This window comes from Orcinus orca, chromosome 1 (assembly GCF_937001465.1).
Source record: "Orcinus orca chromosome 1, mOrcOrc1.1, whole genome shotgun sequence".
Lineage (NCBI taxonomy): Eukaryota > Metazoa > Chordata > Mammalia > Artiodactyla > Delphinidae > Orcinus > Orcinus orca.
This window is the reverse complement of record NC_064559.1, coordinates 48,325,940-48,345,013: the sequence shown is the minus strand read 5'-3', so window position 1 is coordinate 48,345,013 and position 19,074 is coordinate 48,325,940. Positions and strand designations below refer to the sequence as shown.

The 19,074-nt window shown below is 44.7% G+C and overlaps 1 protein-coding gene across 1 annotated transcript in view; it reads right to left on the bottom strand.

Annotated features, from left to right (window-relative positions):
- Positions 1-1,127: 1,127 nt before the first annotated feature.
- Positions 1,128-19,074, bottom strand: part of NMNAT2 (nicotinamide nucleotide adenylyltransferase 2) — a 153,972-nt gene continuing 136,025 nt past the window's right edge. Inside the window, exons 9-11 of the mRNA XM_004275207.3 lie at positions 8,220-8,321; positions 8,014-8,081; positions 1,128-5,424 (exon numbers count right to left, since the gene is read on the bottom strand). Coding sequence (XP_004275255.1) covers positions 5,322-5,424; positions 8,014-8,081; positions 8,220-8,321 — 273 coding nt within the window. The 3' untranslated portion in view covers positions 1,128-5,321. The remainder of the gene's footprint in view (positions 5,425-8,013; positions 8,082-8,219; positions 8,322-19,074) is intronic.

The window sequence follows — 19,074 nt, the reverse complement described above, 5'->3', positions numbered from 1 at the left end:
TAAGCAAAATAAACCAGTGTTTATACCCAATTTTAAACAAGAGCACATCATTACGTAGTCTCAGGAGAGAAGGAAAAAAGTGTTTAGCTTTGTGAGTAAAATAGCAAACATAAATACAAGCCATCAATTTATAAGGCATATCAAGCACCATCGTGATATGCCAACAAACCCACATGGATACACACAAAGCTGACTAGTCTCAGTCTTAAACAGAAAAAGATACTAAGAACCAAAATAATTGTTAAAAACCTCACACAACTCATCTGACAAACAAGTAGCTGAGCCTTAAATGAGGTGGCCGAATGGGGAATTGTTATCTGACCTACTGAATCATGACTGATATTAGCTAAGGACTGTCACTATTTACACCTAAACCCATGCATAATGTATGTCACGACTAAAAATTAAATACAAACTAACAGTCACAGCAGGACTGAACAATTAACTTATTTGGTTTTTGCTTGTTTACTTTACCAAACAAAACTAATTGTGAGTTTAACAATTTCTGTCTTACTTGAGATCTTTTATGTCAAGAAGCAAGTTATCCAAGTTTTTAATTTTCACAAATACATTTTTAAGTCACAAAGCACTAATTTCATTAAGGATCCAAAGCTAACCAAGACCAGACTATGCAGATTAGGTAGAACCTAAGATTTGATTTTTTTTTTTTTTTTTTTTTTTTTTGCGGTACGCGGGCCTCTCACCGCTGTGGCCTCTCCCGTCGCGGAGCACAGGCTCCGGACGTGCAGGCTCAGCGGCCATGGCTCACAGGCGCAGCCGCTCCGCGGCATGTGGGATCTTCCCGGACCGGGGCACGAACCCGCGTCCCCTGCATTGGCAGGCGGACTCTCAACCACTGCGCCACCAGGGAAGCCCTAAGATTTGATTTTTTAAAAAAACTGAGAAAACTTAGGCACAATTGACAAATTTGCTAATTATTCTTCCCTGCTTATGGGTGTGGTTGTATATACTTTCATATTACACATGCTGCATCAGCTATACCAGCCAGAGAATCTCCTGCTCTAAGAGCGTGCTTAACAACTGTTGGCTTCTGTCAAGTAAGACTGTGAAGAAAAAGTGGTTAATTCTGCAAATCACAGAGAAGATTCTAGGCCAAGACACGAGACTAGTAGCATCATCTTATTTATTAACGTAATTGAAACATTTTGCCGATAAAACTTTTGTCTGTGACTATTCTAGCAACAAAATTTTACTCAAAATATTTCACTGTGAGATGGTGTTGCAACTTGAATGTAGTTTTTATTAATGTGTTGATTTCCAAAGCAAATCTTATTCTCAAAATGGCAGATTCAGGGACCAAAAAGTGATTCAAAAAAGCTTCCCCCTCCCCATGCCAATCCTTGAGACTGCTTGGATCAAGCTGAGGTCTGGGCCCCAGACCTAGACTGAAGGCGGAGGGAAAGAGTGTAACTCATTCCTAACTGACTGTTACAGGCTAATAGGACATTCCAAACATACACAACAAAGAAACCACATGAAGAATCGCGTTTACTGGGCAGCTATAGGAAGGCGCAGACCAAATGAAGTGGACAGAGCACGTTCATCATCTTTACCACGATGCTATTCCTAAGGTGTCCAAATTGGATGAACTACAAAATCGATCCCTGTTTCCATCCTTCCCATCTCACCTGCCCGCTTTCCTGCCGTAGCCTTGGGAGAGATCCTGAGCTTTTCATATTCTACTGATTTATTTTTGCATTACTCTTTTGATGAATAAAATATAACATGCTTCTCTCTCTTAGTCCTCTAGAGAGAGAGAGAGAGAGAGAGAGAGAGAAAGAGAGTCTGTTTGGGGGAATAGATTTGGGCTATTAAAATACAAGTCATTTCTCCCTGTAATTCTCTGCCTTTTGCTGTAGTTTGGTTATGGAGTCTTGCTTTCAATTTAATTACAACATCATGTTCTTTTATTCTTTCTGAGAAGCTGAAGCATGAGACTAGGGAACGTTGGGGGAAGGTTGGCCAAGCCGGGACAGGAAGAACAGCGTCTCTAGAAGCTCTAGTTCTGGGTTTCAGGCACTTCAGTAAGAGACTTTCCTCCCCTGTTCCCATGTACATTCAAGGAAAGTGAAAGCAAGATGGCCCCAGAGGCTGCCTGGGGTTAGGGAAGGGGGGTGGCAAATGAGGTACCAGCTAGCAGCACAGACCCCTGCCCCCAAAGGGCCATTCCTTGAGAAGAGAGTCATTGACACAAAGGGTTTCCCTACTGCCTGTTCTTACATATCAGCCACTTTCATAAAAGTGGGAGGGACATTTTTATTGGTAGGCAGGAAACGAGACTCCAGACTCCTCTTGACGCAATCTTTCTAGCCCGTGCCCTTCTCACGATCTCTGAGCCTTTGGGTTGGCCTTTTTGGGAAGGAGCAGGACCCGAGTGGAAGTTGGGGTCTCGAGGTCATCCTGTTGGCACCTGGGGCACTACTTCAAACTCTGAATCATCTCTCTGGTGTTGGCCTTGGCTGGGTCACAGTCATCCTGTCCTGCCCTGGACTGAGAGAGGGGCTCTGACCTCCCCCTAGCAAGTGAAGAATGGGGCAGGGCAGGAAATGGACAATTCCATCCAAAAGGGGAGTCACTTTTCCTGGTATTAAAGAAAAGCTATTTTAACATGATCCTTATGATTCATCAAGATAGAATCTGCCCCATTTCATTCCTAGAAATCTACTTCTATGCTCCCATTCTTTTCTTCAGCTCATCTCACTCTCCCTACAAGCATGCCTTCTGCCTCCCCCTCCCCCCCTCCCCCACTGAATGCCGAGAGCCAGCCCTGTTTCCTCTCATGGGTCGTGGACTAAATGGGGCTTGACCACAGAGCCCAGCAAAGGAAAAGTGGGCCAAAGAGACAAAAGGCAAGAAAGATCTCAGATCTGCTCACGTGGATCTTCAGAATAAACTCTATCCATAAACTCCATATCCTTGAAAATGCATGTTCCCCCAGGGAATCCAGCTCCCTGATTTCCTTTGTTTCGTTTCCTGGCTTGCAACTGTCTTGCCTAGACAAAGATACTTCTGTCACTGTCTCTCCAGCACTAATGCAATCTTGAGCACTTTCTGGGTCTTTGTCTTCCACAAAGCAATCCTTTCTTGGATTCAGATTTCCTCCAAGCCGTTGCCATCTCCAGCTATCGGTTTCTAAGGGAAACCTAGCTACAGCCTTCCTCACCATCACACCCTCCCCCAGGACTAGCAAACACAAGGCCATATACAGGGAGCACCTGAGACAAACATAACTTAAGACTCCAGGTAAAGGCTGAAAACTACATCTTACCTGGTCAGTATCATGGGGAACCAGAGGATCAGAGACCATGTGGTGTGATGACCTAAGGGGTCAGGGAGACGTTAGCCTTTTGCCAGACTCTACACTTGCTGTGTGACCTTGGACCAGCCATTTAATCCAGTGGATCTCTGCTCCCTCATCCTTTAAAGGAAGGGTTGGATCAACAAATCTCTAAAGATCTTTCCAGTTTATGATTCCATGATCCTTAGCCAAACACTGAGACCCGAGAATAGGATCTCACTTCTGTCCCTTGGAGATTATTTCCATAATGCAAGAGGAACAGCACCTCCCCCACCCCACCTTGCTATTCTCCTGTTGAATTTAGTTTCTTTCCCTGGAGGCTATTGAAGGATGTTACAGATGTGAAATGTGTGGTGAAGAACATTGTTTCTGGTGTCAGATCCTACCTGGCCCCTTCTGGGCCAGGGTTGGTACTAGATTTTGAAAAAATTATCCTACCGTTCAGGGACCATTCCTCAAAGAACCAAAAACCCAAGAGCCAGAGACTAGATGAGGGACACAGAGTACAAGACGGTAATTTCCTTTTGGTTCTTTAAGCAGGTCGTGAACGAGGCCTGAACAACTAGAACAGAGTCTGTCAAAGCTATTTCCAGGGCAGCAGAGGAAGGTGGGAAATTAGGGAGAAAAGGGGTGAAACACTTTAGCGGCTCTTGACACTCCCCCGAGATCTCTGTTCTGGGAGCCCACGCTCATCAGGAGGCGATGACTCTGGCTGCTGGGCTCAGCACAAGATGTAATCCTAACCCAGGAACAAGGCTGAGGCTCTGCTTCTCAGAAAGGAACTAACCTCAGGCGCCGCCTGGGTTACCAAGCTAGAGTGGGTGAGAATCACCGGTTCCCATCAGGGAAACTAACTGCTTTCTCCTAGGTCATCCTGGACTTACATTATGACAGAAGCATTTCCCAGCCAAACAGGCAATAAGTAATTCCAGTGAGCAAAGATCTCTATGGTTGAGTGAATTCCTAGCATATTTTATTTCAGAAATGACTGCATTATTAGGATTTGGCCTTGCGTACGTAATTCTTCTCAAATGCAAGAATGCGTAATTCTTCTCAAATGCAAGAATGCGGCTAAGTATGGCCTCCAAGGGCTTTGATGGTGATCTGAAGGTCCCTTGGTAATGCCCGGGCTGGCAGAGAACAACCCAGATTCTGTCACAAGTTACAGCCCAAATAAGTAACCACACAGATACCACCAAGAAAGGAGAAGGGACTGGCTCTGTGTGATCACAGGCCCATCAGGAACGTGGTCTTCTGAAACTAGGGAAATGGGCTGAAATCCTTCTGAGAAACCCTACTATTCCCAGACTTGCATCCCAGGTTTCAGAACATGAATGTCTCAATCTCGACCCCAGACTGCGCTGTGTGTGGGCAGCAGAGGGGAGAAAGCGGGTAGGTGGGTGAGGGTGTTGGGAAAGTGGAGGTGGCTCGGCCTCGTTCACCGGGTGTAACTCACACGCACCTTCTGAGAGCTGAGGCTGGCTGCGGTATCCTATCAAAATGGAAGGAATACCACAGGAATGCAACAAGACTACAAACATAAAGAACCACGGACACTGATTGGATCCAAGTTCTCTGAGGAGTGAACAACAACGACACAAAACATAAAAAAACGAAAGAAAAGAAAGAAAGAAAGAAAAATAGCCCTTTGTGGTAAAGGGCATGCTGGGAAGGCGAGGGCCGGAGCCACCTCCCCAGAGCATGCTGGGAGACGGACACCCGCGCATCTCTGAGGACCGCACTTCTCCTATCCCTACCCCCTCACCCACCCCCAACCCGGAGACTAGAGGAAAGTTTGTCCGAAGATGACTGCGGAGTGGGGTATGCCGTGGTTCTCTGCAGGTCCTCCACACTGTGGGGGGGTTGAGTCAGCAAGTGGGGACAACAGTCAAGATGAGATGGAGGAACAGAGAGGCAGGAGAGAAATGGGACGGACAGAGGCTGCAGGGGCCAGTGTGTTGGTGGAGGACGAGGGGAGACTGGAGCAGAGGCCCTGGGGCTGCTAGCCCGAGGTGTTGATGTACAGCTGGCTCTTCAGAATGTAGTCGATGACCGGCTGGGACAGGTAATCCACGACATGGCCGTCCCCATGCTGCAGGGCCAACCTGGATGAGAAGAGACAGTAATCAGATGACATCCTTTCCCGAAGCAAGGCCAGAGGACAGGCCAGCCCATTCCCTTTCGGGGAAAGGGTTTACCCAACACCCCATTACCAGTCTTTGCTTAGGCTAAATACACGGCATCCCTATCAGGAAAAGCCCTCCTGCCCCCATAATTCCTCCCCCATCCTGACTCTGCCACTTCCTAACTGAGGAACCTTGGGCAAGTTGTTTAAGCCCATCTATTCTTCCATTTTCTCGTTTATAAAATGGGGGTAGTATCTGGGCCGATCTCAGTTATTAAAATGATTAAATGAGTCATTACACAAAGCACTTAGAAAAGCCCAAGCACACAGTAGGCATTTCAATGCAAGTGTTAGCTATTCTTATTTCATTTCTTTGTGTTTCTCTACACCATGGTCTCATGAAAATGAACCTTATGATTGACCCCTTCTTTTCCTTCCTATGGAAGCCCTGATAGAGAAGAAGTTGCCCTTCTCTGAGGCCCTTCTCACAAGCCTTGGGGGGCGGGTGGACTACCAAGTACAGAAGGGGTCTGGTCATACAGTCTGGTTTCCGCACGGTTTTGCTCCAGACTTGGTCTGGCTGCTCCCCATTTTCTGTGTGCATAATGGTCTTGGGGATGTCAGGCCCCAAGGAGCTATTTGTAAGAACTCATATACTCCTCCGCATATCTAGATTCTAAAAGGCATCTGTGCTCTGCGTCGTGAGATCTCCCCAGAGGCTGGCTCAGTGCCTTTTCAACGTATAGTGTCCTGACCTTCCAGCAAGCTAGGTTCCCAAGTGCCTCCCTGCACAGTTTACAGGGAGCGTTCTTGAAAAAGTGGTCTATAACTGTGGTTTCCAAATGCCAATCCCAGCTTCACGAGAATCACCCAGGAAGCAGATAGCCAGGCCCAACACCCAGAAATTCTGATTCAGTGGGACTCAATGGGACACGGGAATCTGTGCTGTGTGAGTTCTCACGGTAATTCTATTGTGCAGCCGTGGCTGGAACAACAGCCTTCCCCTTTCCCCTCACTGGTTGTTGTCACTGGGTTTCTGCTCTCACCTCACAGTTGATGCTACTATTTCAAGTGTCTACATAATCACCTTCCAGGGAAGAAGTCCAGTGGACCTTTTAAAATCCTGGGCTCATTTGATTTCTCTGAAACATGCGACACAGATGACAACTGACAGGGCTCTCCATCTTTGTACCCTCTGCTGCCTTTGTTCCAGGGCCACCAATGCTGGTGGTTTCTGACTGCTCCTTCGTCTCTTTTATTTTTTTATTACTTTAAAAAAATTGAAGTGTAGTTGATTTACAATGTTGTGTTAGCTTCAGGTGTAGAGTGAAGTGATTCAGTCATACATATATATCTATCTATTCTTTTTCAGGTTCTTTTCCTTTGTAGGCTATTACAAAATATTTAGTATAGTTCCCTGTGCTATACAGTAGATCCTTGTTGGTTATCTATTTTATACATAGTAGTGTGTATATCTTAATCCCAAACTTCTAATTACTCCTCAGCCTTTTTTTTTTTTTTTTTTTTGCGGTACGCGGGCCTCTCCCGCTGCGGAGCACAGGCTCCGGATGCGCAGGCTCAGCAGCCATGGCTCACCGGCCCCGCCCCTCCGCGGCATGTGGGATCCTCCCGGACCAGGGCACGAACCCGTGTCCCCTGCATGGGCAGGCGGACTCTCAACCACTGCGCCACCAGGGAAGCCCCCTCAGCCTTCTTTTAAATGTTAATGTGTTTTAAGTATTCCCCAAAGCCTTCTTCTCTTCTTGCTGACTCTCCCTGTGAGCGTAGCCACAGCCCTGAACTTTAATTTACACTTAGGTACTCATGGCTTTCAGTTTTATTACACTTCCAGACCTCTATATTCCACACATCTTATTATTCCACTGGACATTCCCACTTGGGGGTTGTGGTGAAGACTGTTAACTGGCCCCTAGTATCCATTCTTTCTTCTGCTTAGTACTACAACCTCCCAAGATTTAGTTGGACACAGGGCTGCCAACTTACAAAGTCTACTCCCAGCCTCCCTGGAGGCTAGGCATGGCCACATGACTGAAGCTGAGCCAGGGGGATGACGGGGAAGGGATATGTGCAACTTCGGGTCACCTTCTTAAGGACAAAGCCCCTTGCCCTTTCCCACTGGCTGAGAACAGTCACTGTAGCAGCTGTGGACCCTGAGAGGGAAGCTTCACATTGAAAAGAACAGAGATTCAGTTTCTTCTGACTTCAGTTAGAGGGATATAAACATTTCTCTTATTTAAAACTCTAACTATTGGGGGTCTTTTTGTTATGGCAGCTTAACCTAAACCCTTACAAATTCCATGCGTACCTCAAACTAGAGTCCAAACTAAAAACCTCCTTTTCCCCCTTCAAACCAGCTAAAACTAATAAATGGCCTGTCGCCCTTTTAAAAGTCAATGACTGGGGACAAATAAATGAGCTCTAAAAAGAAGGCTGCATACTGGGGCAGCAGGTGTCAGCCGACCTAACGGTCAGCCTGGACTGAGGAGAGTTGTATGGGAACTTGTAAGCCAGTCTGACCAAGGTCTCTCTGGTCGTTTGTCAAACGTACCTGCTCTTGGTTGAGCTGACGACAGACATGGGATGGTTGATGTCATCCTTTACCACCATGATGTTGTTCTGGGGACAAAGCAGAGACAGTAGGTAGCCAGTCTCTCACACTAAACTCCTTTTGTATCCTAACTTCTCCAGCCCGCAGGCTTCTCAGAGAAGGGCCACATCACATTACTACACCAGCAGGGAGAATGGGGGACTCACTTTGTATTTGCGGAGTATTGAGGAGTGATTCATGATTCGGTCTGTGTCGGCTGCGTCCCGGGGGACCACCACGATCCCAAAGTCCCCGACAATCACCTCCATCTGAAGAAACGGTGAGCGGGGAGGGAGAGAGAGAGAGAGAGAGAGAGAGAGAGAGAGAGAGGAAGTGCCCTTTGGTGAGACCTTGACTACCAACCCCTACCAAGCAACTACCTAGCAAGGTGGAGCTATCTTCTCTCAGAACCCCAAGGCTTAGTCCCAAACTTGCCTTCTCAGCCCCATCAGTCAGCTCCTTCAACTTACAACCTGTAACAGTGTTCGTGGAATGAGTGGGAACTTCACCTGGCACCCTTAATGAACACCTCTAGACAGAATTAATTAATAAGTGCGCTTCTCGTGTCTAGGCAAGATCTCTCCAATTCCTGAGGCTCCCGCTGAGCTCATAATACTGAAGAGCAGCATGACACGTGGTCCTTACCTGGTAAGTACCCTCTTCGGTTGCCCAGCAAGCATACCCCAGCCCCCGGCTGGTCTCCTGAGAGGGGCTGGAATGCTCCCCTGGCTCACCCATGTCAAAGATGCTGTGGGACTCAGGGCAGCGAAAAGCAGGGAAGGGCTTGGAAAGCATCAATGTGCACACAGGCAGTGATAAGGAGGATAACTATGGGGTCACTTCTGAAACCAGCCTCCGACAGAAGCTGGCTCCCATCATGAGAAATGAAACCTTTTCATTAAAAAAATATTTTTTTTCCTGATTATAGATACAAGCTTGGGAAACTCAGAAAAAGAAAAAAATATATATAAGAAATCAATCATCACCACACAATCCAGAGAACCACTGTTAACAAGTTAGTATTTATGTTCAGGGTGATTTTCTCTACAAATCGATGTGTATATCCACAACTGGACTGAACTGCAAAATTAATCATTTTACCTATACATTTTATTTTCTCTTAGCATTATATTGTGAGCATTTTTTCATATGGTTATAAGTATTTGAAGACTTCCCTGGTGGCACAGTGGTTAAGAATCCGCCTGCCAATGCAGGGGACCCAGGTTTGATCCCTGGTCCGGGAAGATCCCACATGCCGCAGAACAACTAAGCCCGTGAGCCACAACTACTGAAGACCACGCGCCTAGGGCCCGTGCTCTGCAACAAGAGAAACCACTGCAATGAGAAGCCTGCACACCTCAACAAAGAGTAGCACCTGCTCGCTGCAACCAAAGAAAGCCTGCGTGCAGCAACAAAGACCCAACTCAGCCAAAAAAAAAAAAAAAAAAAAAATTGAAAATGTGTTTTGACAATCTGTATATTTCATTGCCTGACTATACTGTGATATAGCATGATATATTAAATGGAATTTGTGTTATAGACAGTGTACAGTTACTTCTGATTTTTGCAGTTATAATAACACTTTGTTGAAGATCTGTATACATAAACCTTTTTCCACATCTTTGATTATTTTCTTAGGATAGGAAGTAAAATCATTGGATGTAAGGATATGAACTGGACATATTTCAAGTTCTTGAGACTTATTACCAAGCTGCTTTCTTGAAGGCCGTGGAATTTTTCTTTTCAAAGAGCCTGAGAGTTATGGCATTTAATAGACTTGGACCTAGACTGGGCACATTACGGTTTAGATCTTGCCAATTAAGGATCCCAGATGGAGGGAGAAGGGGACAGGCAGGTTTCTTCCGAGCATGCAGCTCATTGGGCAAGACCTGCTTTGGGGCAAAAAAAACAGGTTTTTTCTCATAATTCTCCAACCGAGTGCCACAAAAACAGACATTATAGAGCACTACAGCCGCTTCTTCTCTATCAGAGGATTTCTGTACCAGTAGAATTCCACTTCTAGGTCTGATTCACCGATTATGCGTGTGTGTGCCTGCACTGTGTGCACCTGTGTGCCCTTGGCTATTTCCATCCACCTTCACCCTATTTCTCCCATCGCTTACAACTGGAGCTAGAGCTGCAATGAAAACTTGGCTGAAGGTGCCACAGGAGGGAAGTTGTGGAGAGAAATTAAAAGCTGGGTGTACAATATCTGAGCCCACATTGGATCGTGGTATTTGGAAGATACAGAGCATTACACAACACACTGCATCTACTGGTGATGTTCAGATCTGGTAAACTGGCCCCAAGTCTTTGTCCCATAAACCAGGAATGCTAGGGAGAGGCAGGGCAGGGAGTTGGAGGTAGACCAGCCTCTCCTGCCATAGCATTTAAAATATTGCACTGGGACTCACTACTTAGAAGGTAATTGAAGACGCTGGTTCTCAAACTTGGCTGCACATTAGAATCACCTGAGGACCTTAAAAAACCCTCAAAGCCCAGCTAACACCCAAGATCAACTAAATCAGAATCTCTGGGAATGGGGCCCAGGCATCAGTTGTTTTTTTTTTTTTTAATTCTCTATGTTTTAATTCCAATATGCAACCAAGTTTGAGAACCAGTGATCTAAGTACTGAATTAAAACGTGAGGGGAATTATTAGGGTAGAGAAAGAGATAGAAAAGAGAAGGGAGGAGAAAAGAGAAGAGACGGAAAGGGAAGGGGAGGGGAAAGGAAGGGAAGGGAAGAGAATCCATCCAAGTTGGTACACATGGAGATTCCTCAACTGCCTGGCTATGTAGGTAGGTGTTTCAAGATATCTGGTGTTGATTGTATAACATAGGATGTGAATTCAATTTAATTCTGAGGATCTGATGGATGTTTCATGTATGATGCGTGAAATAACAGGGCTATTTAAAAGTGAGCATTCTAGGACTTCCCTGGCGGTGCAGAGGTTAAGAGTCCGCCTGCTAATGCAGGTGACACGGGTTCGAGCCCTGGTTCAGGAAGATCCCACATGCCGTGGAGCAACTGAGCCCGTGTGCCACAATTACTGAGCCTGAGCTCTACAGCCCGTGAGTCACAACTACTGAGCCCACGAGCCACAACTACTGAAGCCCATGCACCTAGAGCCCATGCTCCGCAACAAGAGAAGCCACTGCAATGAGAAGCCCACGCACCGCAACGAAGAGTAGCCCCAGCTCACCGCAACTAGAGAAAGCCTGCATGTAGCAACAAAGACCCAACGCAGCCAAAAATAAAAATAAATAAATAAAGCGCATATATATATATAGTGAGCATTCTAGTTTAAAGCATTAAAACAACGGTTCAGAATGGCAGTCAGGCCTCACGGGGAACAGCCCTACCTGTGACATTAGTGCAGCTGCTGCTTTCTACTCAGGGACTAATGATCTGAGCACCCAATCAGTAACAATGCAGGCTGCTCAATGGGTGGCAAGCAGATGGAGACCTTGATGCTTGAGATGGAATTCCTCTTCCAGAAACAGGTGACAGATTTGCCCTCTGGGAATCACAGATGGGGTGAAGGAGATGGGTCTACCAGACAAGACACACAGCTTTACCACATCCAAGTGGCATCTCTGCAGGGGTTTGGACCAGAGAATGCAGACCTTTTCTGCTCTTGTGGCCAGACCTGAGGACATGGGCTTGATTTTCATGCCAGAAGGTGTTTGTGTGTGTGTGTTTTGGGGTGCTAGGAGGTGCCGGGTGCTAGAGTTGGTGAGGTGTGCCCTCATGCCACAGGTACCGATCTCCCTCCGGGAGCTTAGCTGCCCTGCCCATCCCCACCCCTATCCTTGTCTCCTGTCTTCATGTGGCCTCCAAGATCCACCCTCTCCTGGTCGTCCTTCTACCTCGCTGGCTGCTCTTTTGTGGTCTCCCTGTGCTGTTCCTTCTCATCTCCCCGATCTCGAATGACTGGAGTCCCCCAGGCTCAGTCCTTGGAGCTCTTTTCTTTTCTATCTACACTTGCACCTTTAATGATTGCATTCAATTTCAAAGCGTTAAAGACACATGGAAGCCTCCCAAATTTATATCTCCAGCGTAGACTCCTCTCCTGAACTTCAGACTCATACATCCAGCAGTCTCTTCAACATGCCCACTTGGATGAGGCATCTCAAACCTAAATAATATGTCCACGAGCCCCTGAACTCTCTGACATCAATCAATCAATCAGTCAATCCCATCCACCATCATCCTACAGGCACCAAGATTCTTTTCCTGTAGTCTTTCTCATTTTAGTAAATGGAAACTCTCTTCCTACAACTGCTCGGGCCAAAGCCTTGGTGCTTTCCTTGATTCCTCTCTTTCTCTCACATCTCACATTCAATCTAAAAAGCAACCCAATTGGTTTGGCCTTCAAAACAAATCCCAGAATCTGCTCATTTCTCACCATTTCCATCACTTCTACCCTGGTCCAAGCCTCCTTTGGTAGGTTAAATAATGGGCCCCCAAAACACCGAGGTCCTAATCCCTGGAACCTGTGAATGTTATTTATGTGGCAAAAGAGACTTTGCAGATGTGATTAAAGTAAGGAACTTGAGATTATTCTGGATGACTTAGGTGGGCCCTAATGTAATAACAAGTGTCCTTAAAGAAGGCAGAGGGAGATTTAACACAGGAGAGAGAGGATGATGTGAAGATGGAGCAGAGAAGATGCTACACTGTTGGCCTTGAAGATGGAAGAAGGGACCAAGCCATGCAACAAATGCAGCTCTAGAAGCTGGAAAAGGTGAGGAAACAGATTCTCTCCAAGAGCCTCTGGAAGGACTACGGCTCTGACTACAACTTAATATTGGCCCAGTGAAACCTGTTTCACACTTCTGGCTTCCAGAAGTGAAAGATAAAAAATGTGTGTAGTTTTAAGCCACCAAGTTTGCAGCAACAGAAAACTAATTCATATACGATCTTATTTGCAAAGGACAAAGACACAGAGGACAAATGTATGGATACAAAGAGGAAAGGGGGGGAAGTGTGTGGGATGAATTGGGAGATTGGGATTGACATATGTACACTATTGATACTATGTATAAAATAGATAACTAATGAGAACCTACTGTATAGCATAGGGACCTCTACTCAATGCTCTGTGGTGACCTAAGTGGGAAGGAAATCCAAAAAAGAGGGGATATATGTATACGTATAGCTGATTCACTTTGCTGTACAGCAGAAACTAACACAACATTGTAAAGCAACTATACCCCAATAAAAATTAATAAAAAAGAAGTTTTTTAATTAAAAAAAAAGAAAACGAATTCATCCCCATTAGCTCTCACTTGGCTTGCTCTGGTTTGTTTTTCTCTTGCCTTTTTCAGTCTATTCCCAACATCCAGACTGATAATGTGAATATACCAAATTATGTTGCTCCTTGGCTCGAAACCCTTCACTTAAATACCAAGATGGCGGTGTGGGAAGGAGTCAAGATGGCGGTGTGGGAAGACACAGAGTTAGGTCTCCCCACAACTAGGGTGCCTGCCGGCTGCTGGTGGGGAACTCTGACCCCCAAGAAGACGGGAGGAACCCCAGAGTGAACCGGTAGGATGTAGGGGGACCGAGGGGGAGGAGAAGTGCAGGTCAGATGAGATCTGCACCCCTGAGGCCAGGGATATCAGGAGAGGCAGGTGGGAGGGACTCTCCAGGAAGAGCGGGAGAGGAGCAGAGGGCGATTGCCCTGCCCACTTGGGCACAGGGAGCCTGCTGAGCTCCCAGGCTGATCCTCCAACCTCCAAGGCCCCTCCAGGCTGCATGGGTCCTTGGGGGTATAGGAGGGAGGCCAGGGGGATCAGGAGAGGCAGGTGGGAGGGGCCCTTGGGAAGGAGTGGGAGAGAAGTGGAGGGCAATTGCTCCACCCACTTGGGCATGGGGAACCTGCTGAGCTCCCAGGCCGGTCCCCTGCCCTCCAAGGACCCCCCTTCCCCCTCCAACTGAACTGGTCCTGGGGGCACAGGAGGGAGGCCTGGGAGATCAGCAGAGGCAGGTGGGAGGGGGCCTCCCAGACCCCAGACCAGAGGAGCAGGAGAGGAGAGGAGGGCGTTTGCCCCACCCACTCGAGCCCAGGAAGCCTGCTGGGCTCCCAGGTGAGGTCCCCTGCCCTCTGAGACCAGGGGTGGGGGGCATGCCTGGGCCCCTTCTGTTCCTTGAGCCTAAGGCTCACCCCCCACAGCCCAGGGCCTTTTCCAGCCCTGTGAGTCCTGAGCATTGGCCCCACCCACCACCCAAACGTCACCCTTGATTAGGCCCTGCCCTCCACAGCCAAGGCCTTCCCCACCCCCACCCCACCTTTTTTTTTTTTGCTGCCCATGTGGCTTGCAGGATCTTGATTTGCAAGCCCATGGTCAGATGGGAGCTCCTGCAGTGGGAGCTCTGAGTCTGTACCATTGGACTAACAGAGAACCTCAGACCCCAGGGAATATTCATCAGAGTGAGGTCTCCTGGAGGTCTTCATCTCAGCACCAAGACCCAGCTATACCCAATAGCCTACAAACTCCAGTGTTGGAAACCTCAGGTCAAACAACCAGTAAAACAGGAACACAATCCCACTTATAAAAAAAAAAAAAAGAGATGGCAAAAAAATATGTCACAGACGAAGGAGCAAGGTAAAAACCTACAAGACCAAATAAATGAGGAGGAAATAGGCAATCTACCTGAAAAAGAATTCAGAGTAATGAGAGTAAGGAAGATCCAGAATCTTGGAAATAGAATGGAAGCACGGATTGAGAAAATACAAAAAAATGTTTAACAAAGATCTAGAAGAACTAAAAAACAAACAAACAGAGGTAAACAACACAATAACTGTAATGAAAAATACACTAGAAGGAATCAATAACAATAATGGAGGCAGAAGAACGAATAAGTGAGCTGGAAGACAAAATGGTGGAAATAAATGCCAAGGAGCAGAATAAAGAAAAGAGAATGAAAAGAATTGAAGACAATCTCAGAGACCTCTGGGACAACACTAAATGCACCAGCATTCCAATTATAGAGGTCCCAGAAGAAGAATAGAAAAAGAAAGGGTCTGAGAAAATATTTGAAGAGGTTATAGTGGAAAACTTCCCTAACATGGGAAAGGAAATAGTCACCCAAGTCCAGGAAGCATAAAGAGTCCCATAGAGGATAAACCCTAGGAAAACCACACCAAGACACATATTAATCAAGCTAACAAAAATTAAATGCAAGAAAAAATATTAAAAGCAGCAAGGGAAAAAACAAAAAATAACATACAAAGGAATCCCCATAAGTTTATAAGCTGATTTTTCAGCAAAACCTCTGCAGGCCAGAAGGGAGTGGTAGGATATACTTAGTGACGAGAGAGAAAAACCTACAACCAAGATTACTCTACCCAGTAAGGATCTCATTCAGATTCAACGGAGAAGTCAAAAGCTTTTCAGACAAACAAAAGCTAAGAGAATTCAGCACCACCAAACCAGCTTTACAACAAAAGCTAAAGAAACTTCTCTAGGCGGGAAACACAGGAGAAGAAAAAGACCCACAAAAACAAACCCAAAACAATTAAGAAAATGGTAATAGGAACATACATATCAATAATAACCTTGAATGTAAATGGATTAAATGCCCCAACCAAAAGACACAGACTGGCTGAATGGATACAAAAACAAGACCCATATATATGCTGTCTACAAGAGACCCACTTCAGACCTAGGGACACATACAGACTGAAAGTGAAGGAATGGAAAAAGGTATTCCATGCAAATAGAAATCAAAAGAAAGCTGGAGTAGCAATACTCATGTCAGATAAAATAGACTTCAAAATAAAGATTTTTACAAGAGATAAGGAAGGACACTACATAATGATCAAGGGATCAATCCAAGAAGATATAACAATTATAATTGTTTATGCACCCAACATAGGAGCACTCAATACACAAGGCAAAGGCTAACAACCATGAAAGGGGAAATCGACAGTAACACAATAATAGTGGGAGACTTTAACACCCCACTTACATCCAGACAGAAAATAAATAAGGAAACACAAGCTTTAAATGACACAATAGACCAGATAGATCTAGTTGATATTTATAAACATTCCACCCAAAAGTGGCAGAATACACTTTCTTCTCAAGTGCACATGCAACATTCTCCAGAATAGATCACATCTTGGGTCACAAATCAAGCCTCAGAAAATTTAAGAAAATTGAAATCATATCAAGCATCTTTTCTGACCACAATGCTATGAGATTGGAAATCAATTACAGGAAAAAAACTGTAAAAAACACAAATACATGGAGGCTAAACAGTGCGCTACTGAATAACCAAGAGATCACTGAAGAAATCAAAGAAGAAATAAAAAGATCTCACCTCAAGAAACAAGAAAAATCTCAAGTAAACAATCTAACCCTACACTTAAAACAACTAGGGAAAGAAGAACAAAGAAAACCCAAAGTCAGTAGAAGGAAAGAAACCATAAAGATCAGAGCAGAAATAAATGAAATAGAAACGAAGAAAACAATAGCAAAGATCAATAAAACTAAAAGCTGGTTCTTTGAGAAGATAAACAAAACTGATAAACCCTTAGACTCATCAAGAAAAAAGGGAGAGGACACAAATCAATAACATTAGAAATGAAAAAGGAGAAATCACAACTGACACTGCAGAAATACAAAGGATTATAAGAGACTACTACAAACAACTATATGCCAATAAAATGGACAACCATGAAGAAATGGACAAATTCTTGGAAAGGTATTTTCTGAGACTGAACCAGGAAGGTATTTTCTGAGACTGAACCAGGAAGAATTAGAAAATATAAACAGACCTATCACAAGTAATGAAATTGAAACCACAATTAAAAATCTTCCAACAAACAAACGTCCGGGACCAGATGGCTTCACAGGTGAATTCTATCAAACATTTAGAGACGAGCTAACACCAATCCTTCTCAAACTCTTCCAAAAAATTGCAGAGGGAGGAACACTCCCAAATTCATTCTACGAAGCCACCATCACCCTGATACCAAAACCAGAAAAAGCTATCACAAAAAAAGAAAGTTATAGACCAATATCACTGATAAACATAGATGCAAAAATCCTGAACAAAATACTAGCAAACAGATTCCAACAGTACATTAAAAGGATCATACACCATGATCAAGCGGGATTTATCCCAGGGATGCAAGGATTCTTCAATATATGCAAATCAATCAATGTGATACACCACATTAACAAATTAAGGAATAAAAACCACATGATCATCTCAATAGATGCAGAAAAAGCTTTTGACAAAACTCAACACCCATTTATGATAAAAACTGTCCAGAAAATGGGCATAGAGGGAAACTACCTCAACATAATAAAGGCCATATATGACAAACTCACGGCAAACATCATACTCAATGGTGAAAAACTGAAAGCACTTCCACTAGGATAAGGAACAAGACAAGGATGTCCACTCTCCCCACTCTCATTCAACATAGTTTTGGAAGTCCTAGCTGGGGCAATCAGAGAAGAAAAAGAAATAAAAGGAATACAGATTGGAAAAGAAGAAGTCAAACTGTCACTGTTTGCAGATGACGTGATACTATACATAGAAAATCCTAAAGATGCCACCAGAAAACTACTAGAACTAATCAATGAATTTGGTAAGGTTGCAGGATACAAAATTAATGCACAGAAATCTCTGGCATTCCTATACACCAACAATGAAAAATCAGAAAGAGAAATTAAGGAAACGCTCCCATTCACCATTGCAACAAAAAGAATAAAATACCTAGGAATAAACCTGCCTAAGGAGGCGAAAGACTTGTACTCAGAAAACTATAAAACACTGATGGAAGAAATCAAAGATGACAGAAACAGATGGAGAAATATACCATGTTCTTGGATTGGAAGAATCAATATTGTGAAAATGACTATACTGTCCAAAGCAATCTACAGATTCAATGCAATCCCTCTCAAACTACCAATGGCATTCTTCACGGAATTAGAACAAAAAAATCTTACAATTCGTATGGAAACACAAAAGACCCCGAATAGCCAAAGCTATCTTGAGAAAGAAAAACGGAGCTGGAGGAATCAGGCTCCCTGACTTCAATCTATACTACAAAGCTACAGTAATCAGGACAGTATGGTACTGGCACAAAAACAGAAATATAGATCAATGCTACAGGATAGAATGCCCAGAGATAAACCCACGCACATATGAGCACCAAATTTACAACAAAGGAGTCAAGAAGATACAGGGGAGAAAGACAGCCTCTTCAATAAGTGGTGCTGGGAAAACTGGACAGCTGCATGTAAAAGAATGAAATTAGGGCTTCCCTGGTGGTGCAGTGGTTGAGAGTCCGCCTGCCGATGCAGGGGAAACGGGTTCGTGCCCCGGTCCGGGAGGATCCCACATGCCGTGGAGCGGCTGGGCCCGTGAGCCATGGCCACTGAGCCTGCGCGTCCAGAGCCTGTGAGCCACAACGGGAGAGGCCACAACAGTGAGAGGCCCGCGTACCACAAAAAAAAAAAAAAAAAAGAATGAAATTAGAACACTCCCTAACAGCATACATAAAAATAAACTCGAAATGGATTAAAGACTTAAATGTAAGACCAGACACTATCAAACTTTTAGAGGAAAACATAGGAAAAACACTCTCTGGCATAAACCACAGCAAGATCATTTTTGACCCACCTCCTAGAGTAACAGAAATAAAAACAAAAATAAACATATGGGACTTAATTAAACTTAAAAGCTTTTGCACAGCAAAGGAAACCATAAACAAGACAAAAGACAACCCTCAGAATGGGAGAAAATATTTGCAAATGAAACAACAAAGGATTAATCTCCAAAATATACAAACAGCTCATGGAGCTCAATGTCAAAAAAACAGACAATGTAGTTTAAAAATGGGCGGAAGACCTAAATAGACATTTCACCAAGGAAGACATACAGATGGCCAAGAGGCACATGAAAAGATGCTCAGCATCACTAATTATTAGAGATGGAAATCAAAACTGCAATGAGGTATCACCTCATGCCGGTCAGAATGGCCATTATGAAAAAA